We start from the raw sequence: 22,217 nt of genomic DNA on the forward strand, positions 1-22,217 counted from the left end.
CTTGCCTGCATATATATACCTGCCCCTGGAACTTTTCACTAAATGCATCTGACGAAGTGGGTATTCACCCACGAAAGCTTATGCTCCAAAACGTCTGTTAGTCTATAAGGTGCCACAGGATCATTTGCTGCCTCTAGTCTAGTGTGTGTTTTATTTATGGGAGGTGTTCTTATCAGCGGGGGAGGAAAATGTTGTGTATTTTGTTGTCATGGCTTTTATTCCTATGGCAACTGAGTTAGATTATTAGGGATAGCCCAGCCAGCTTCAGCCTGTTAGGCGAGCTCTGTGTCTGTAAATAAATGGTAGTTTTGTTAACTGTCTGCTGTCTGGCCTCAAGTGATTTCTTCCTAAACTGGCTGCCCCCAAGGATATAACACCAACCCAGCGTGGCTTCTCCTCCTCTTCCCCAGCTTGGTGCTTCTCCCCTTCTCTCCCCCAACTGCAGCTCTTGCAGGGGCCCAGGGCTTCTCCTCCCTCCTCCCCTCCCCAGCGTGGCTCCAGTCCATTCCGGGGCTTCTCCTCCCCCACTCCAGCTCCGCTTCTCTCCCCTCCCTCGCCCCTTCTGCCACTATCTGGAGCTTCCTCTTCCCATAACCTTCCACTACCCCCAGCCCCAGCCTAGCTGGGCTCCCTGGGGCACCCGATGCTGCTGTGGCTGAAGCCGAGCCTGGTGGGCAGGGAGCAGCGATTCATGAGGACGCCATGGCAGAGCCATCAGCCCGAGGTGTGCGGGGCAGCCCAGGGAAGCGGGGTGGGCTGTGCTGCTGCTGGCCCCGCACTCCCGCCCACCCCGACCCCTGAGGCTGTTTGTGGGGGGACTCACTCAGCCCCCGCAGGAGCAGGGAGGGGGGAGCAGCTGACCTAACATCCCACTGCCCCCAGAGCCCCGCCCCCAGGAGCTGCCCCACCCCTTGCCTGTGCCAGAGCCCCGCCCCAGGAGCTGCCCCGCCCCCAAGATCTGCCCCACCCCTTGCCTGTGCCAGAGCTCCTCCCCCAGGAGCTGCCCCGCCCATTGCCTGTGCCAGAGCCCCGCCACAAGGAGCTGCCCTGCCCCAGGTAGTGCCAGAGCCCCGCCTCCAGGCTCTGGGCTTTGTTCTCCTGCCTCCTTCTTCCCAGTACCCCCCACTCCCAGCTTCTCCCTCCCTGTGTCTGTAAACACTGCCCCGGGCGGGTCGCTGGGGCTGACTCTGCTGGCTGAAGTAGCCTCCATCTCTGCTCACCTCGGGGGGAGAGTAGGGACGAAGAGAGGAGATGGTCCCAGGGTGTGAAAGCAAAATTAGGGGGCAGGGAAAGGAGGACTGCTTGGAAAGGTGTGTTTTTTGCGGGGGGGGGTGAGCCAGAGGGAGTCAGAAGAAGTTGGGCAGCAGAGGCTCACGGAAATTGAGGGTAACCCCCTGGGAGTCCCAGTGTTGGCCAGGGATTGAACAGCACATAGAGCAACGTGGGGTCCTGATCTCAGTCATGGTCTGTGCAGCACCTGGGAGCCCTGATGTCTATTTCCTGATCACAGATACTGGGAATGGACAGAGGGAAAACCTCAGCACCTGAAGGGTTAATGCAGCCCTGTGTGCAATCCCTGCTGGGTGGTGCTGCTGCTCTCATGAGGGGTTGGCTTAGTAGACCAACAGCACAATCCCAGTCCCATGTGGTCTAGTGATTTGGATTCCTGGTTTTTCATCCAGGTGATCTGGGGTTCAATTCCCAGTGTGGGAATAGTGCAGAGCTTTTGCTCAGAGGGGAGGAAGGGCAAGGGGGAGGGATCCTAGAAGCAGGGCATTTGGACAGTGTGGGGAGGGGATCCCAGAAGTGGGGGTGGGGGACAGAGGTCTGAGGGGAGATCAGGGATGGATCCCAACATTGCGGAAAGTGGGCAGCATGGAGAGCCCAGGCCTGGCATGGGGACGGGGAAGAGTGACTCTGTCCTTCTAAACTCAGCACTGGCAGACTAGGCAGGCTTGGAAGAATTACTTATTTGTTAGTAAATGTCAATTTCTGTGTAAACACACAACCCAATGGCAAAATATTTCCATTGATAATAATCAAAATTGACAGATGGGCAAAGTAAGAAACATGCTGCTTGAGAATTTATTCTGTTCTAATCCTATAGGGGTCCCTTCTGCCTTAGATGCCACCAAGTGGGTGTTTCATTTCCCTCCCCATTTTCACTCAGAGACACAATTTCCTTTGCATGGATCCATGAACAGTAAAATCTTCCAGTGTCACTTGTCTGAGCAAGGGCACTCAATTCCACTGAAACCTTCTCTCCTGCAATGGCAATGGTCAAACAGAGGGGACGTGGCCACCTTCACCCCTGGCAGTGAGATATTCCCTCTCCTCCTTCTTCAGGCTGCTGCTGTTATTCCATGAATCATCAAGGATGGAATAAAAAGTTGAGTTTACTCCAGGAAGAGGAAAGAAAGGAGCCACCAACTCCTTGAAAAATCTCAGTGCCCAGAGAATACCTGCTGCTGTTATTGGAATCCCTGATGTGTTGGTAGCTTGTTTATTTACACTGAGGATTGAGTCCTACTTTGTGCACCATGTTTGAGAATGAAAATCCTAAACCACCCTTTGAAATAACGACTGCAGCAGGACATTTTTATGTCCCTCTCCCAAAGCAGACAGACCGATGGAGAAATGCCATGAGTCCAGGGTAATACTTCACTGCAGTTTTACCATTTCCACTCGCTAAACTCCTTCTCAACCATCTGGGCTCCTAGAGCAGGGTACAGAGCCTGAGCCGAGATACGTACAATGCAACTTCACAGACCAAGCCGCATGACCCTGAATAATCTGACATGGGCCAGCCATGGTGTTTCATTGCACTGTAGATGTATCCTAATGTTATGTCTACACTGTGATTAAAACACGCAGAGCACCTGTCTCAAAGCCCGGCCAGCTGACTCGGGGTTATGGGGCTTGGGCTGCAAGACTATAACATTACAGTGCAGACAGATGGGCTTGCGCCCAACCTCAGACACCCCAGGAGGGTGAGGGTATCATAACCTTAGTCCCATATTTGGACCTTAGCATCCAAAATATGGGGGTTAGCATGAAAACCTCCAAGCTTAGCTACCAGCTTGGACCTGGTACCTGCTGCCACCACCCAAAAAATTAGAGTGTTTTGGGGCACTCTGGTCCCCCTGAAAAACCTTCCCTGGGGACCCCAAGACCCAAATCCCTTGAGTCTCACAACAAAGGGAAATAATCCTTTTTCCCTTCCCCCCTCCAGGTGCTCCTGGAGAGATACACAGACACAAGCTCTGTGAATCCAAACAGAGTGACTCCCCCTCTTCGCTCCCAGTCCTGGAAACAAAAGCACTTTCCTCTTCACCCAGAGGGAATGCAAAATCAGGCTAGCAAATCCAACACACACAGATCTCCCCCTGATTTCTTCCTCCCACCAATTCCCTGGTGAGTACAGACTCAAATTCCCTGAAATTTCCCAGAAAAGAAAACTCCAACAGGTCTTAAAAGAAAGCTTTATATAAAAAAGAAAGAAAAATACATACAAATGGTCTCTCTGTATTAAGGTGACAAAATACAGGGTCGATTGCTTAAAAGAATATTGAATAAACAGCCTTTTTCAAAAAGAATACAAATCAAAACACTCCAGCACTTATATTCATGCAAATACCAAAGAAAAGAAACCATATAACTTACTATCTGATCTCTTTGTCCATACACTTAGAACCAGAAGATTAGAAAACAGAAACTACTTCTCCAAAGCTCAGAGAAAGCAGGCAGACAGAAAACAAAGACTCAGACACAAACTTCCCTCCACCCAGAGTTGAAAAAATCTGGTTTCCTGATTGGTCCTCTGGTCAGGTGCTTCAGGTGAAAGAGACATTAACCCTTAGCTATCTGTTTATGACAGAGGGTTTCTGAACCCAGGCTTCAGCGTGAACACAAATATCTGCACCACAGTTTTTAGCCCCTCAGCGTTAGCTCCATGAGCCCAAGTCAGATGACCCAGGCCAGCCATGCTGCCATCTTTATCCTAGCAGAGATGGACTCTATGGGTACATCTCCATTGCAATGTCAGCCCAGATGTGGCACGCTGTGCTCAGAGTAGCACCTCGAAGCCCCATATTCACCAATCTCATATAATGATAACATGGTTTGTACAAAGTCTGCCTGGTGAGGTATCATTTCAAAAGTCTTGATCTGTTGAACATTAATATTGTGTTGGTCTGTGTGTAGCATTGGCTGGGAAGTTATGAAGTTTGCTCTGTGTGTGTTACTGAGATATGTTATGAGATTGGGAAATGCCCACCACCAGCCTTTCAGGTGTGACAATGGAGGAACCAGACTGGCTGCTGGCCCATGAAAGGGATCCACACTCCCAAGGTCTATCCCAGGAACCGTGAAGTCTACAATGCAGACTTCTCCGAGATAACACAGCAACAATGGGCACTGCTTGACTCACATCCTAGCAAAGGAGCTTTCTAGAAAGTTGGAAGGAACTATGAGAGAAGGGTAGAGACATCATGACTTGGCCTCTCTCCCCACAACTCAACAGCTGGAAACACACCTGGATGACAAAACTGATTCAGAAATCAGAAGAGAATAATAATAATGCATTCAAATCAAAGTCCTCAAACAGACTAGTATTGGTTTTTCAGCAGAAAATTTTCAGTTTGGGGGATTTTCTTTTCCCAGTCAGACTTTGCCAAGGGAAGCAGAGAGAAAATGTTTGAGTTGCCTCCTTCAGAACAGCTTGGCCTAGACACTAGCTCTGGTTCACTGTTGAGGCCTTGCTCAGGATGGGAGTATTTTAAGAATTTGGGCAGGTCACAGGGTGTTTGGGGGAGATTATGAGGATGTTACCTTTTGAGAGAAAAGCTAAGAAATACAGGACTAGAGAAAAACGTTTTAGAAATGTGGGATTTAGACATTTTATTTAAAGCAATGAGGGGGTCTGAATTTCTCAGAAGGTTTTTGTTTGTAGGAAGCAACATTGCTAGAGCTGTTATTGTACCAAAGGGGGAGATGGTTGTCTATAAAGGAGGGGTGAAGACCAAATGCCTCCAATGAGGATGGGATTCAAACCTATGCGTGCAGAGCACAATGGATAAGCAGTCCATCACCTTAACCACTCAGTTACCTCACCTGAGCTGTCAGGAAATGGACAGGAAGAGAAATTTAAGGCCGGCAGAGATAGGGATATGATCGAGTTTTTAAATACTAAGCATAAGCAGGGGCTGAATGAGCTCCCCACTCACATCTAGTGAGGAACTGGGGGAAAGACTTCAGGAACAGACCCTGTTTGCATAGACACACCTACTCTTCCTAGCTATGCAGCATGGTGGGACCGCTTTCCCAAAATGACCAGTTTGGGATGGTGGTGGGTTACAAATCACTTTAGGATTGAGTGGAATGAAATGTTATTCTCCTTCCTGTATGAGTGAAGGGCAGCAGAACATACCTATTGCGTCCTGATGGAGGGGTAGGCACCTCAGGGCCTAAGCCAGCCCCTATGGAGGGCAGGGAGGGAGCACTACTCAGCAGCACTCTGTCCCAGCTCTTCCCCAACCCCACCCTCAGCCTGAGACTCTGGCTCCCAGCCCGGCGTCGACCCCTTTACCACTGTCCACACCCCTATCCCCAGCAAGAAACAGCCCCACTCCCAGCCCCAGTTCTCAACTGTGGCTTCTGAGGGGCCACAGCCATGGATAAGAGGGCACAGTGTGAAATGTTTGGGGACCACTGGTTTAGGGAGACATCCTCAATCTCTGCCACCACGGGCAGCCCAGAGCCCTTTGAATCCCAGCAGCGGCTGAGATTTTAAGGGCTCAGAGATCCCTGCGGCTGAAGGCAGCCCAGAGCCCTTTGAATCCTGGCCACAGCTCCAGCGGATGGAGTGGGGCTGGGATTTCAAGGGCTTAGGCTCCTCTCTGCAACAGCTCTGGGCCTTTTAAATCACTGCCCCAGCCCCACAAAGCTCCGGGTTCCCCCAGCCACCGAGCCCCGGGTCCTTTAATTTGACTCTGAGGGCTCCCAGCCATCTCTTCAGCTGGGAGCCCCTGGCTGATTTAAAATCAAGTATCACCACCCCACCCCCAACCTTCCTTTTTGACCCACAGCTGTTTTGGTGGGGCGGTGCTGGGGAAAGAGGGTTTGTTTCTGCAGGGCTGGGCGGGGTGTTTCCACCGGGCCGGGAAGTCCTGAGGTGGGGATGGTTCCCCAGGGCCGGGGGGTTTCCGCCCTTAGCTGTTTTCTTTAGAGTAATGCGGCCCTCGCCTATTTTCGAGTTGTGCAGGCAGGCTGACAGCATTCGCCGGGCCTCTCGCTTGTGTGGATTCTCTGATGGGTAATAAGGTTTGAGCTGCGATTGAAGGTTTTCTCACACTCACGGCATTCGTAGGGTCTGTCTCTTGTGTGGATTCTCTGATGGGTAATAAGGTTTCAGCAGTGACTGAAGGTTTTCCCGCACTCACGGCATTCATAGGGCCTCCCCCATTGTGTGGATTCTCTGATACCTAATAAGGACAGATCTGTTACTGAAGCATTTCCCACACTCACGGCATTCATAGGGCCGCTCCCCTGTGTGGATTCTCTGATGCCTAATAAGGGCTGATCTTTGAGTGAAGAGTTTTGCACACTCATGGCATTCATAGGGCCTCTCTCCTGTGTGGATTCTCTGATGTTGAGAAAGGCCTGATCTGTAAGTGAAGTTTTTCCCACACTCAGCGCATGTATTTTTTTGCTTCTCCCTGCAGATTTCCTGCTGTATTCTGGTTTCCTTAAGGCCCTTCTGAGTTCCCTAACAGGAAATAAATTTATCCATTTTCTCCCCTGGCTGGTTTCCCTGCTCTGATCTGTGCTGAACCTCACAGGATCTTCCTTGCTCGTGACTGCTGGACACATTCCTTTTCATTCTTTGCGATAATGCTCTGTGTTTATTCATTTGCTCAACATTTTCCTGCTGAGAATTCTGCTCCTCTTTCTCACATGTCATTGCATCACCTGCTGTGATAGAGACAGAAACCTCAAACAGGGATGGAAAGGGGAAGGCCAAACCAAAACAAGTGCTGGAGAGAGGTCAAATAAAGATCAGGAACTCAGCTCCTCCCAACAGGAGAGAGGAGGGGATCAATTCAGCCTTCACATCTCATCCAGCTTCACAGGGGGAAGGGAGAAAGCTACTGCCGGTGTCTGCTAGCATCTATAGGAAGCCTTGAGCTATATTTACCCTGCGGATGCGACCCCTGCTATGGACAATAATGAACTGAGAGACTTCCCGAGACCTTTGTAGGGCATCCCAGATGTTTCTTTCAGGCACTTACAGATTCTGAGTTGGTTTAATGTTTCCTCGTCTGTGCAGGGAGATATCAGGATCTCTCTTTCCTCTGAACCCTGCAGCTCTGGGACCCATGGCTCTTCCCCTTGTTCCAGCTGGGAGATCACATCACATTGGAAAACCAGAAACTCTGCTCAGATGAAAGAAAACAAAGGAGTTCAGTTGATTTCATAAAACTTAATCATAAAAAAAATTCTATTAATTTATCTTCAGTGCTTAATGTGACCTGGTGTGCCTGGGGCAGTCCTCAGTGAAAATGCCAAGGTCAGAGCAGGCTGAAAAAGGGAGAGCAGATGCTCCCCAAACTGGTGGTTAACACTGAAGTTAAACTCACTGACCAGTCACAAACTGTGCTTCTGATCCCAAACACTGGTTAACGAGACTCTGAAAAAAGAAATCACACGGCCCCCTTTATTGCATGACAGTTTTCTGACTCCTAATCAGCAACTAGGTCCCATACAGTGAGAGGTTATTTAAAAACTCTGCTCACTGTGATACAGCATGGCCAGAGGGCAGCAGGAGAGTGATCCTAATTGGATCCAGGAAGTGGGTGGGTGGAAGGTCAGCCACATTATCCAGTCACTATAGGTTTGGATCTCATTCAAAATACCATGCTGCCAGCCAATCCTTTAGCAGTTAAACTAAATGTTAAACTAAATGTTTAGAAGAAAGAACAAATGAAAGAATGAAGTTAAATTCCATCCTTCCAGACTATTCTTAACTTCTAAACTAAAGGTTTAAACGAAAGAAAGACAGAAAGAAGTTAAATGGAAAAGCAGTCAGATACATTCCAAAATGGATATATCAGGTTCTTAGCAGTATTGGTGAGCTGCTGGCTTGAAAGTCTGTCTGGAACGCATCCACAGCTTGGATGGGTCATTCAGTCCTTTGTTCCAGGGTTCAATTTGTAGAGAAGTTGCTCCAGAGGTAGGAAGGGGGATTGAAGACAAGATGGAGATGATGCAGCTGCACTTTATATTCCTTTTGCCATGTGGCTTGTACTTCCTGTGTCCCAAACACAAGCTTCACAGTACATGGCATGGAAAAGCTTTGGAGGTCTCATTACACAGGCATACCCCAGCATGTCTTGCTGACTCAATAGGTGTATCCCCTTGGTCCATGGACTCATTGTACAGCTGATGACCCCCAATGGGCCATCAAACAGGCTAGGTAGTGTTGATGCCAATATGTCTGGGGGTGTTACCCAGAAACACTGCACAAGTCTGGAAATACAGATATACCCTACATATCTGTAACTCACAATACAAGGGTGATAGAAACACAGAAACAAAATTATCATACTTGGCAAATCATAACATTTTCATTGCCACTTTACATGGCATACCTAGCATGATTCATTGCAATTTTATCAGATTATATTATTTTATTATTAATACCAAAGGGTCTCACAATTTCATGCAGTCTCACACTTACTAAACTAGTGAATTCCCAGGACCAGTTCCCCAGGTCCTTGAAGATGCCAAACATTGTGCTTATGAGGGATTGAAATACCCACATATCTGCTGGGAACACACACACAGACACTGTGTCAGTCTATACCCCTGTGTTCACTCTTCTAGAAAATTATGATCAATTTTGTACCCAGTATGGCTTGTGAGGTATCATTAGAAAACACATAACCTAGTGAATATTATCCTCCTGTTAAAATGTGTAGTAACACTGTATGTAAAATTGTGAGATTTTACAGTATGATATTACTGAAAAAGTTTCAGTTCTGGGGAACACACACAGACCAGTTCCTCGGAGACAGCAAGGCAAACAGCTGGTCCAATAGCCATTCTCCTGCAGGGGGAAGGTGTGAAGACATTAAGGGCTGGTCTACAGTACGGGGGGAAATCGATATTAGATACACAACTTCAGCTACGTGAATAACGTAGCTGAATTAGAATATCTAAGATCAGATTACTCACCCATCCTCACCGCGCGGGATCGATGTCCGCGGCTCCCCCTATCGAATCCGCAACTCGGTTGGGGTTGGTGGAGTTCTGGAATCGATATAAGCGCGCTCGGGGATCGATATATGGCGTCTAGATGAGACGCGATATATCTATCCCCGAGCAATCGATTTTAACCCGCCGATACGGTGGGTAGTCTAGACGTAGCCTTACATTCCATCACAGGGACCTATTAAGGCTGTTGTGGAAAACAACCACAGGATTGATTTTGAATCAGCTCAGCCTGAGGCTCTATTCTTGGCTACAAGGACGCAGGGACGACAGCTATTGGAATACTGACCCCGAGCTAAAAATCACACAAGCCTTTTACAACTTAAAACCACAAACAATGACACATACGTTGCACATTAATTTCCTTATTTGGAATATATTGCAAAATATGATGCAGGTCAAAAGCAAGCTGAACAATCAGATTTCCATATTTGGCCTTTCCTGTTATTTTTATTACACCTGGTGATGTGGGAGCAAGACTCTCCATGTCTCAAGAAATGTCACTACCAACCTAGGCCATTTTCACATGCTAGGGTACAATCTAGATCAGTGAGGAGTTGCATTATCTGTAATCCTGGGTGAGATTCAGAGTTCTGCTGCTGGAGCTCCCCTGTCTGGATACTTCCAGCCAGCGTTCAAGGACGCACTGAGTGTCTGTATGATAAGTAACCCTGGACCAGCAGCTCTGATTCCAGCCGTCTGCTTGTTACACCCCAAGCACATTCTGGTTTGGGTAGAGAAGGCTCAGGACTTGAGAGAAGGCTGGAGGTAGGAAGCTTCTGTTCATTATGCTGGACGTAACCCCCAGTTTTACTTGAATAAAGAGGAGATATTTGACATTGTGTGATGCTCTCCTGTGCTCTGTTCCCAAAGTGTTCTGCAGCAGAGGAGGGTCTCCGGTAGTATGTGTGTCACTGGCCTATTGGGGTGATGCTGAAACAGGACAGGGTATAGATGGCATTGTAGAGGTGGCATGAACTTTCACTCTTCATTTCCTCTTCCAAGAACAGAAGGGACAGGAATCCTAACCCAGCAAGACCGCCGTCTCATAGTTCTCCTGCATGACATCCCTATAGAGGGCTCTCTGAGTGAGGTCCAGCAGAGTCCCCTCTTCCCTGGAGAAATACACAGCCACCTCCTCGAAGGTCATAGGCCCCTGAAAGAGCAAGAGTCCAACACTCAGTACCTGCTGACCCACTCACAACCCCACTGTTCACGGAACAGCAGCACCAGGGAAATGGAAGCTCCGGGAGGCACGTGTTAACAGAGTCCCACCCCACCTTGCTTACAGCAGCCAGGAGGCATCAGAGGGTAGAAAGAGAGAACCTTTGTGTCTCCCAGCTGACAGATAGAAGCAGGGTCTTCACATTTATCACATAGCTACTAGCCAGAGGTAAATATTGCAGATGGGGCTGTCTCTGGACCCTGTTAGTGGCTTCCTGGTAGGAATCCCAGCACTCTCCAAATAAAATATATGGAAGAAAGGGGAAGTCAATAGTAAAGAATAGAAGTTAGAAGGTCAGAATTGTAGTGCCCATTAACAAAGGTTTAGAGAAAATAGAGCCTATCAAACTAACGGGATATTCTTATTGGATGAGATCAAAAGTTTGCTTGCAGCTAATAGTATTGATGTAATATAGCTAAACTTCCGTAAGGGACATGACTTGATCACCACAATATTTTTACTAAAAAAACTAGAATGATACAAAATAAACACGGCATACATTAAATAGATTAAAAACTCTGATAGTAAATGGGGAACCATGGTCGAGTGGATTTCTTTCTAGCAGGTTCCTGCAGGGATTGTTTCTTGGCCCTGTGCTATTTAACATTCTTATCCATGACTTAGAAGAGAGTACAAAATCATCATTGATAAAGTTTACAGTTGCCACAAAAATTGGGGTTGGTGGTAATTAATGAAATGCCAGGATATTCAGGCTCCATCACTGAGAGTCTGGGAAGTTGTCCCAGCCCTGGCTGGAGGGTTATTTCCTGTTCCACAAAGAGGGGAAGTTCCATCCCAACTCCTGTGCCTTGAAATTAGGACCTGACACTACACCCTCATATTCATCATAGTGGTGTGATTATAATATGATTAGGACATAATTATGATCTATTTTGTACAAGATGCATCATGTGTGGTCTCACTGGAAAAGTTCTGATTTGCTGAATATGATTATCCTATTTGTGTGCACATATCATGTTCGTATCTGAAGTTATGGATATTGACTCTGCATCTGTATTTCAAATGTGCTTACTCTGGGTAACATCCACAACGAGCCTTTCAGGTACAACAGTGAAGAAGCCAGACAGTGCTGATGGCTCAACAAAGACAATGGACTGTGGAAGAGCTTAGCCTTCCTGTGAATGTTTCAGCCAGCCTAAGATTCATGGCTACTATGACTCAGCAGGGCCTATGACCAGATCACATGACACTAAACTCCATTTTAGTACCTGTATTTTTCCACAAACTGGACTAGGAACTGAGTTTCGAACAAAAAGTTCCCACCATATGGAAAAGCTACATAAGGTGGGGTGTGACATCATCTCTTGGCCTCATTACCCACACAAGAGAACTCCTGGAAACACCTGAGAAACAAAAACGGATGTGGGGGAAGTGCTGCTCCCAGGATCAAGAGATTTCTAGCTTGTGTATGGAAACTTGGGGGACTGCTTGTACCATCAGTCAGGGTGAGAAATTGCTAATTCAAATTCTATCCATCTAGTATGTTAGGCTTAGTCTGAGTTTTGGTTATTTGCTAAATAATCTGCTTTGATCTGTTTGTTATCACTTATAATCATTTAATCTATCTTTCTGCAGTTAATAAACTTGTTTGATGCTTTATCTTAACCAGCGTATTTTGAGTGAAGTGTCTGGGGAAAATCTCAGCTTGTTGTGCACATTTGTCCCATATCGAGGGGAAGGGGAACTATATTAATGAGCTTGCATTATAGAGATCCCCGTGCACTATAAGATGGTATAATTCTGGATTTATACTACAGCAAGTGTGCAAGGTTGGGGAGTGGGAAATTGGCTCTTGTCTTCTATCTGTCCTTGAGTGGCTTAGGTAAAGCACTCAGGTAGCTTAGTTAGCAACATGGCGCCACCTGCTGTTGCGTTGGGTGATAACAGGCCCTGGGGAGGCTGGTGAAATCTCCAGCAAAGCAGTGTGAGAAGGGCCAGCCCAGCGTGAGGGTTAGAGGACACAGCAGTTCCCAGAAGCTCCACAGACTGCTGCCTGGGGGTGACAACCCATCATGCCCTACACTACACAAGTCTCAGCAGGTTTGTCACATGCTGTCCCCTCCCTTTCTCCACACGAGATATTTCCTGCTTCCCACCACCTCTAGCAATTCCCACCCTCTTATGCATTTACTGCTCCTCAACCTCCAAGCAGAGCTCACCACCACCTCCCAGATAATCTCTTACCTGAGCCAGCTCCATTGCAGCCATTTCCTTGCCCCTGGGAGGACGAGATGATCTGCAGCGAAACATGGATGTTATTCTCTGGCCCGCCGGGGTGAAAAGGGCAAGGTGTGAGAATTCAGACTAGGCTTTTGTCCATTCCCCAAGCCGATTTCCCCCAGCTTTTCCCCTGCTAATGCACATTCTAGGTTCTGACACACTGTGAAGCACAAAGTAACCTTATTCCAGTACAGGCCTAGTCCTCTCCCACCAGGGTGTAACCCTCTGACACATGGGGAAACCCTCCCAGTAACAGTCTCTCTCTTACACGTGTCAAGTTTGCTGACAACACCAAGCTGGGAGAGGTTGTAAGTGCTTTGGAGGATTGGATTAAAATTCAAAATGATCTGGACAAACTGGAGAAATAATCTGAAGTAAATAGGATGAAATTCAGTAGAGACAAGTGCAAAGTACTCCACGTTAGAAGGAACAATCGGAGGCCAGAGAAGAGCAGAAACAAAGGAGTCACTTTGGGGGATTCTCCCTGTCATTGTCCCCAAGGCAGCTGTCTCAGGTTTACAAAGGTGTTTTGTGTTCAGCCTTTATACAGTCTCTCCTGAGAGTGCCCGTTTCATGGACTGGGCCTAGTTTTAGTTTTTGGTAGTTAACAATCTTGGTTTATTGTTCATCTAACCAGTATGTGTGGATTGAAGTGTGTTGGAAACTCTGTTTGGGATAACAAGCTGCCGCATTGTCATTTTCCACTGATGAAATGACAGACTTCATATGAGCTTGTGTCGTTCAGTAGCGTGCTGGACAGTGCAAGATGCACATTTCTGGGGGAAAGTTGGGCACTTGAGAATTTGCTGGTTTTCTCCTGAGGTGTAATTCATGAGTGGCTGTCTAGCAGCACTCAATACTGTGTAGCTGGGAGTGAGTTACATGCTGGAGACTGTGTGTTAAGTGGCCAAGAGGGGCTGTTCTCGCGGGAAAACAGTGGAAAAGGCACCCCAGGCTGGAGAACTGAGGGGACACAGCTATTTAACAGTCCAGATTGTACTCTGGGTAACGTCACAGACATTCATTATGACAGAGCCTCTTACAACACAGAGAAAGTAAATCCATGTCCCAGAAATCGAAGACTCAGACAGAGGGCAAGTGTCCCTGTGTAATAACCTTATCCCAGATTTGGACCTTAGCGTCCAAAATATGGGGGTTAGTATGAAAACCTCCAAGCTTAGTTACCAGCTTGGACCTGGTACCTGCTGCCACCACCCAAAAAATTAGAGTGTTTTGGGGCACTCTGGTCCCCCTGAAAAACCTTCCCTGGGGACCCCAAGACCCAAATCCCTTGAGTCTCACAACAAAGGGAAATAATCCTTTTCCCCTTCCCCCCTCCAGGTGCTCCTGGAGAGATACACAGACACAAGCTCTGTGAAACTACACAGAGACTCCCCCCTCTCTGTTCCCAATCCTGGAAACAAAAAGTACTTTCCTATTCCCCCAGAGGGAATGCAAAATTAGGCTAGCAATCCAACACACAGATCTCCCCGATTTCTTCCTCCCACCAATTCCCTGGTGAGTACAGACTCAATTTCCCTGAAGTAAAGAAAACTTCAACAGGTCTTAAAAGAAAGCTTTATATAAAAAGAAAGAAAAATACATACAAATGTGCTCTCTGTATTAAGATGATACAACACAGGGTTAATTGCTTAAAAGAATATTGAATAAACAGCCTTATTCAAAAAGAAGACAAATCAAAGCACTCCAGCACTTATATTCATGCAAATACCAAAGAAAAGAAACCATAGAACTTACTATCTGATCTCTTTGTCCTTACACTTAGAAACAGAAGATTAGAAAGTAGAACTACTTCTCCAAAGCTCAGAGAAAGCAGGCAGACGACAAAAGACTCAGACACTCAAATCCCTCCACCCAAAGTTGAAAAAATCCGGTTTCCTGATTGGTCCTCTGGTCAGGTGCTTCAGGTGAAAGAGACATTAACCCTTAGCTATCTGTTTATGACACCCTGGCACTGCTTCTTGCTGATAGAGAGGTTCAGAGACAGTGTGAGAATCCTGGGGAAGCTGGGAACAGGAAGCATGGGCTGGTGGGGTTCGGTGGAGAAAGGGAACAGGAAGGGCAGGGATATTACTGAATCCAGGATCTCAGCAGTGCTAGATGATAGGATAGCACGTAGTGCAGCCCATTGGAAAACACAATCCCAACTTTACATACAAAATGATGGGGTATAAATTAGTTGTTTCCACACAAGAGATGGATCTTGGAGTCACTGTGGATAGTTCTCTGAAAACATCCACTCAATGTGCAGCAGCAGTGAAAAAAAGTGAACAATGTAGGAAATAATTAAGAAAGGGATAGATATGACAGAATATCTCATAGATCATATTTGTAAAAACAGCAAATAAATCCATGATACACCCACATCTTGAATACTGCATGCAGATGTCACCCCATCTCAAAAATAGATATATTGGATTTGGAAAAGGTTCAGAAAAGGGCAACAAAAATGATTAGGGGTATGGGACAGTTATGCCAGATCTAACCCCCAGTTTCACTTGAGCAAACAGGAGCTATTTGACACTGTGCAATACGGCTCCTGTGCTCTGTTCCCAAAGTGTTCTGCAGCAGAGGAGGGTCTCTGGTAGTATGTGTGTCACTGGTCTATTGGGGTGATGCTGAAACAGGACAGGGTACAGATGGCATTGTGGGGGCGGCATGAACCTTCACTCTTCATTTCCCCTTCCAAGAACAGAAGGGACAGGAACCCTTACCCAGCAAGACCACCGTCTCATAGTTCTCCTGCATGACATAGCAGTAGAGGGCTCTCTGAGCGGGGTCCAGCAGAGCCCACTCTTCCCTGGTGAAATACACAGCCACCTCTTCGAAGGTCACCGGCCTCTGAAAGAGCAAGAGTCCAACACTAAGGACTTGCTGCCCCACTCACAGCCCCACTATTTGTGACAGAGAGGAGTGAATCAAATGGAAGCTCTGGATGGATCATAGTCAGGAGAGTCCCACCTAGACCTCGCTCAGAGTATCCAGCAAATACCAGGGTGAGGGGATGAAGAGAGAGCCCCTTGTCTCTCCCAGCAGATCCATCACCCCCCTACTAGCCACTGACTGATACAGGAGATGGAGCCCCTAGCAGGGTCCAGGGAGAGCTCGCTGGTAGGACGCCCAACACCCTCCTCATTGTGAGGAGCGGGATATGAAGGGAGAGGCAGCTCCAATAAGCCTGATTCATGGGTGCCCCCTCCATATCTCACAGCAGCTGCTGGTTAGTGAGGTCAGGCTCCAGTACTAGGAGTCTGGTCAGTTTGACGTGCTCCATGTAGATGGGCTATTTTCTTTCTTCACAAATTAGGGCATTTCCACCTCCAAATCTCCTGGGTCTGTTCCTAGAATCTAGGCCACTTAGTAAATAACTCCCAGCAGGTCTGCCACACCCTGGCCTCCTCCTTTCCCCACGCTGTGAATTTCCTGCCCCGCTCCAACCTCCAAACCAGACTCTGCAAACCTTCCCACCTCTGGTGTATTTGCTCTCCCTTTCCTCCAGCAGGAACCCACCAGCAACCCCCTGATAATCTCCACCTGGACTGACTCCACTGCAGCCATTTCTCTTCCCTGTCCCACGCCAGGTTGGGATGAGCTGGAGCAAAACATGGACGTCATTCTGCAGCCTGTCTGGGGGAGAAGGGCAGTTGTGGGCGTTTCAGAACCGGTTTTAGTTAATTTCACATCACAATTCCCGCAGGCCCTTTCCCTGCAGACAGACGCTCTAGATTCTGTCATGCTGGGAAATGCTCAATCTGTTTATTACAATTTAGACCTGGCCCCTCCTGCCAGGCTAAGTCCACAGACACATTTTTAACCTCCCTTCTCCCTCCCCTCACCCCTTCTCTGAACACGAGGCTAGAAAAGAGCAGAACCAAAGGAGTCACTGTGGGGGATTCCCTCAGACACTGACCCCACGGCAGCCACACCCCAGCAGGGGGAATATGGAGTCAGGAACTGGCTTTTGCTCTGTCTGATACTTGTTTTGTTCACTGGAAAGTGGTTCTGCCCCAGGATGCAGCAATACATGTGTCTGGGTGGATTAGAGAGCTGGAAATCTCTCCCCCACATTCATTTCTCCCACTGTCTCTTTAAGTCTCTCCTTCCCCTGTCCTCTCTCCCTGCCCCTCTGGCTGGGACAGTCCCATTCCTGGGGGCTTTGCTCTCCCATGGCTGGATTTCCTCCTGGCAACCGCTAATGGGAGGAGAAATGAGGTGGGGTTGTTTGTGCAGAGTCACTTTCTTGCCAGACCCTAGGACATTCCCGGAGGTCTTTCAGTTACCTGGAGACTCTGGCTCAGAATTTAGTAGTAACAGGGCCCAGGGCTGCCCTAGGGGGCTAGGACCAGCTGCAGAAAGTCATCCCCTGTGCCGGGCAGAGAAGAAGCTTTAATTAAGGTCACTTCCCAGCAGAGAGCCCCACTGGGGGAGCAGCAGCTGCCAAGCCTGGTCTCCCAGATCACAATGGAGGCTGCAGACTCTGACCCAGGAAGCCGAACCCCAATATCCTGAGCAGAGAGGGACAGAGCTTTTGAGCAGCTTCCCTCCTTTAGCTCTCTGGGGAGAGCAGCTAATGGGAGCCCCTACTCACAGGGAGAATTGCTGATCTCATTTGCCCCACTGTCCATCTGGAATCAATCCTTGTCTTTCCATACAGTTACTCTGGATTAACAATTGTCTCAATGACACTAGATTTCAAAAAGAATGAGTCCAGAATGCTGTGGAAAAGACCATCGTGTAGCAGTGCTGACTCCCTTCCCACCTCCCTCACCCCCGCAGATCTAGGACAAGGACTGGGGGCACAAATTTTCCAAACGGAACCGGAAGTTCCTGCAGTTTTCAAAAGAGGAGAAAAGCAAAATCTGTGATTTCACACTAACAGTGTTTGATAAGTGGACAGAAAGTTATCACAGTGACGGCACGTGACTGGGGAATGCCGGGCAGTGCTTGGAGCCAGGACTCTGGCACAAGTTGACCAAAGAGAAGGATCATGGTTAACAGCAGCCCCCAGACACCCCCTAGTACCCAGAGCCCAGACCCCCCAGCCAGGGGCCCCAGACACCCCCCAGCCAGGCTCCCATCAGATATTCCCTGGGATGCAGCCCCCAGAGTCCCTGGCCAGGGACCCCAGATATCCCTCATAACCCCACCAGCCAGAGAACCCCCACCACACCATGATTGCCAGGTTGGGAATCCCAAAGAGTTACCCCCACCAAGAGTCCCCAGCAGCCAGGGACCCCCTCAAGGGACCCCCCCACTGGGAACTCAGTCCCTCACTGCCTGCCTAGGAACTTCCCCACCTTCCAGAACGATCTACCCAGATATTTGCCTGGGACCCCTTCCTCTGCCCAGTGTGACCCCCTGATGCTTTACAGTGGGACCCCTCACTCTGCTTCCCCGGTATGCCCTGACCTAGTGCCAGGGATCCCCTCCCCGAGCTCTGTGCACTGGGCATGGCAACAAAACCAGGAACCAGCAGGGGAAGCACAGACAGAGCCCCTGGCACAGAACCAGGCTTCCTCTAACCCTCTGTCCCGCCCCCCCAAGAGACACCCACCCCCACTGTTCTGCAGCCACCAGGCCCCCAGCGATACCCAGCTCCAGGACTCATAGCCTCAGGGATGGGCACATCAGAACCACCACCCCCGAAAACCCCAAACCTCCACAACCCACCAACCTGACTAGGGTACCCCCTGCCCAGCCACCCAGAGGCCTCCCCCTACCACAACGCCCCTTCAGCTGCAATGTCCCCACACAGACACCTTCCCTGCCCCTGCAAGTGTTACCTCACAGAGTGTGAGAAGTGGCTAGAAAGTTAACACCACCTCCTGCTGGCCAGTCACACAGGCAGAGGGAGCCTGGGGGGTGCTTCTTTAACAGGAGAATGGAAGGCCTGGAGGGCAAGAAAGGTCCACGGGCTGTCACTAGCAAATAATGGCCACCATGGATCCACCCCAGAGGTGGCTGCATCTTAGCACATTGGGAAACAACCCATCATATTCAATTAGAAATAAAACAACTAGAGAGAAGTGGGGCAAATGTTTGGGGTATTTTATATCAATCTTTGAGATACGCAGAGAGAACCCTGTCACAAACGACATTTGATAACATGAGTGAAAACCACCAAGATCGGAGGGGATTTGATGTTGCTATTAAATAACTAGTGGAAAAGGGGGACTGTTGGACTGGATTTTATATGACTGTCCAATATATAAACAGAATGTGATGGTCCCCCCCAGACCCAGGGCAACCTTTCACGTAAGCAGCTCAGAGCCCTTTGAGCAGCTGATTTAAGGGGGGGGGGAGCTGGAAGGCTCCCTGGACAATGGAAGGGGGCAGCAGGGGGATTGGGAAATGGGGTCTGGGCAGTCTCCACGGGGGATGTGCTCCTCCCTTCCCTTTCCTGGCAGAGAACAGGCACCTCATCCCATCCCATCCCCACTCCAAGGGGAGCCATGTTCTGGGGAATTACCCAAGGCAACAATTTCCCAGCCAAACAAGGACAAATCGCTATAGATAAAATGTGTAGGAAAATCCACCCCCCATCGGAGAGATTTTAAATTGACATTTGAGAAGTATGGAGAGAAAAGGGAAAATTAAAGTCAATTAGAGAGCTGATCATTGGGAGGAGGAGGAGAATCTCCCTCGATTTTATAGCCACGTGTGATAATGAGAGAGAAAAGGGGAAATCTTGAGAGAATGTGTGTGTGGGAGGAAGTGGCAAAAACAGGGACATGATCCAGTTAACTCAGCTCCCCCCACCACCCCGGGAATGTCCTGGCTGCACAGAGACAGATCTACCCCCTCCACCCCAGTGACCTCCCCCTCCCTGCAACTCTGGTTTCTCCCCGCCCTGACACCCCACACACACCAAAGGGGGGGGGTTCTGCCAGCACCTCCCCCTGAGCTCAACTCTTGCTCCTCCCCCCAGCCCGGATTGTGCCCTTTAGCCCCCCCGCGACCCTGCCTCCAGCTGCCTGACCACCCCCCCGCCCATCAATTTCCTGCTCAGCGACCCCCCCGCTCCCTGTTACTCCCCCGCCTCGCTCCAGCCCCGCCCCCAGCGCCCGGTGGAACGTTACAGCTGGTCCGGGCAGGGATAAGGGCAGCGGCTTCAGCGGCTGTTACTGGGCATGCGCAGTGCCCGGGAGTAGCACATTGCTATGGGGAGTGATTTAATACACCGCCCCCGCTGCAGTGCCCCGGGCTCCCTCTCGGCCCCCCCAGCCGGGCCTCAGGCTCTGCCCTAGGCTCCGCCCCCCCCGGGCCGGGCCCCGGGGTCTGCCTCCCCCCACGACGGCCGGGCCCCAGCCTCTGCCCCCCCGCCGGGCCCCAGCCCCCGCATCCCAGCGGGGCGGCCGGATCCTGCTGCAGCTCCACTGGGGCCGAGGCGGCTCCGAGACTCCTCCCATGCTCCCCGGGGCAGAGTCACTATCCCTTCCCCCGAGGTCTCTTACTCCTCGGGGGCTCCGGGTCACAATGTCCCAGCGCCCTTCCCCCACCTGCAGCTCCGGCTTGTCCCCTCCCCTCCCTCCCCCGCCAGCCACAGCAAGGGAAACCCCCGGGCCCCAGTCTCTGTCCCAATCTGGATCCCAGCGGGGCCGGGGGCAGATCCTGGCTGCAGCTGTGAACAGCGGCTCCACTCCGGCTCGGGCTGCTCCAGCGCTGCTGGCAGCACGTGGAGAACCAGGCAGCAGCTGCTCAGCCCGGGTTCCACGTCACAATGTGCCAGAGCCCCGCCCCCAGGAGCTGCCCCGCCCCCGAGCTGAGCCAGAACCCCGCCCCCAGGAGCTGCCCCTCCCCTGAGCTGAGCCAGAGTCCCGCCCCCAGGAGCTGCCCAGTGTTGGGTCTCTGGGCTTTGTTCTCCTGCCTCCTTCTTCCCAGCACAGCGCCCCCCCATCTCCCAGCTGCTCCCTTCCTGTGTCTGCAAACACCCGCTCCCCCGGGGCTGGCTGCAGCACTCGCTGGGGCTGTCTCCAGTGGCTGAAGTTGCCTCCATCTCTGCTTCACCTAGAGAGGGAGAGATGAAGAGAGGAGATGGTCCCAGGGTGTGAAAGCAGAATCAGGGGGCAGGGAAAGAAGGACTGTTTGGAAAGGTGGTTTTTTGCGTCGGGGGGTGATCCAGAGGGAGTCAGAAGAAGTTGGGCACCCCCTGGGTGTCCCAATGTTGGCCAGGGTTTATACAGCACCTTGCACAATATGGGGTCTGATCTCAGTCATGGTCTGTGCAGCACCTGGGAGCCCTGATGTCTGTTTCCTGATCACAGGCTCTGGGAATGGAGAGAGGGAAACCTCAGCACCTGAAGGTTAATGCAGCCCTGTGTGCAATCCCTGCTAGGGTGACTGGACAGCAAATGTGAAAAACTCAGACAGGGGGTGGGGGTAATAAGCAGCTATATAAGAAAAATGACCCAAAAATCAGGACATCCAGTCACACTAGTCCTTGCTGCTCTCATAAGGGGTCAGCTTAGAGAGGGTTTGGCTACGCTTGCAGCTGTACAGCGCTGGAAGTTAAAGCTGTCTTCCTACAGCTGTGTAGGGAAAGCGCTGCAGTGTGGACACATTGACAGCTACCAGCACTGCAGTGTGGCCACATTTGCAGCGCTGTTGGGAGTGGTGTATTATGGGCAGCTGTCCCAGCGTTCAAGTGGCTGCAATGTGCTTTCAAAAGAGAAGGGTGGGGCAGAGTGTGACAGGGAGCGTAGGAGAGACAGAGCGAGTGGATTTTTGGAGCTGACACTGTGTCAGCTCCCTGCCTTGCAAGTTCCAACCCCTTTCCCCACCCCTCTCTCATTCACTAAATGCAAATAGCTGCCTCTGTTTTTTTCGTCACAGACCAGATAAGCAGCTGCTCCAAAACAGACCCCCCCCCCGTGACCACCGGGCTGCTTCTCTCCTCAAGCAAACACCAGCTGTGAGCGTTCCAAAGGAATCCCCCTGCCTCTGCTCATTCACTGCAAACAGTAACTGTGTTTGGTTTTTAGCTAAGCAGCTCCGGGAGCCCCGAACTCACAACAAAACAAACAGAGGCATCACACCAAAACAAAGAGCGTTATCTCTACTTAAAAGCATTATGGGAAGGTTCCGGAGGTCAGTGACAGCGTAGTAAGATTAATCACTGTTTACACTGGCACCCCAGCTCTGCAGCACCAGCTCTGTTCTCTTTATTCCTCTCGTCGAGGAGGAGCACATGCAGCACTGTAGCCAGGGAGATACAGCGCTGTATGTGCTTTGCCAGTGTGGACGGGAAGTAAGTTACAGCTCTGTAAAGCCACCACCAGCGCTGAAACTCTCCAGTGTAGCCAAGGCCTGAGTTATAGTAATAAAAGCAGCAAAGATTCCTGTGGCACCTTATAGACTAGAAGACGTATTGGAGCATGAGCTTTCGTGGGTGAATACCCACTTCGTCAGATGCAACAGTAGTCCCATATGGGCTAGTCAGGATTTCTGGTTTTCATCCGGG

At 49.9% G+C, this 22,217-nt stretch overlaps 1 protein-coding gene across 4 annotated transcripts; it reads right to left on the reverse strand.

Annotated features, from left to right (window-relative positions):
• Positions 1–10,126: 10,126 nt before the first annotated feature.
• Positions 10,127–20,994, reverse strand: LOC127043975 (zinc finger protein 558-like). 4 transcript variants are annotated; one of them, XM_050938288.1, is made up of 4 exons: positions 20,944–20,994; positions 16,268–16,380; positions 15,472–15,598; positions 10,127–10,203 (listed from the first exon to the last, which is right to left on the reverse strand). In XM_050938288.1, exons 1-4 carry the CDS (start codon positions 20,972–20,974, stop codon positions 10,190–10,192), a joined length of 285 nt encoding a protein of 94 aa, XP_050794245.1. In that variant the 5' UTR covers positions 20,975–20,994; the 3' UTR covers positions 10,127–10,189. The 4 variants fall into 4 exon arrangements, 1 of the variants encoding a protein (XP_050794245.1); XR_007772359.1 differs by lacking the exons at positions 10,127–10,203; positions 20,944–20,994 and adding an exon at positions 18,541–18,668 and having other exon boundaries at positions 15,502–15,598; positions 16,292–16,380; XR_007772358.1 differs by lacking the exons at positions 10,127–10,203; positions 20,944–20,994 and adding an exon at positions 18,541–18,667 and having other exon boundaries at positions 15,502–15,598; positions 16,292–16,384.
• Positions 20,995–22,217: the final 1,223 nt, after the last annotated feature.

This window comes from Gopherus flavomarginatus, chromosome 2, assembly GCF_025201925.1.
Source record: "Gopherus flavomarginatus isolate rGopFla2 chromosome 2, rGopFla2.mat.asm, whole genome shotgun sequence".
Classification (NCBI taxonomy): Eukaryota; Metazoa; Chordata; order Testudines; family Testudinidae; genus Gopherus; species Gopherus flavomarginatus.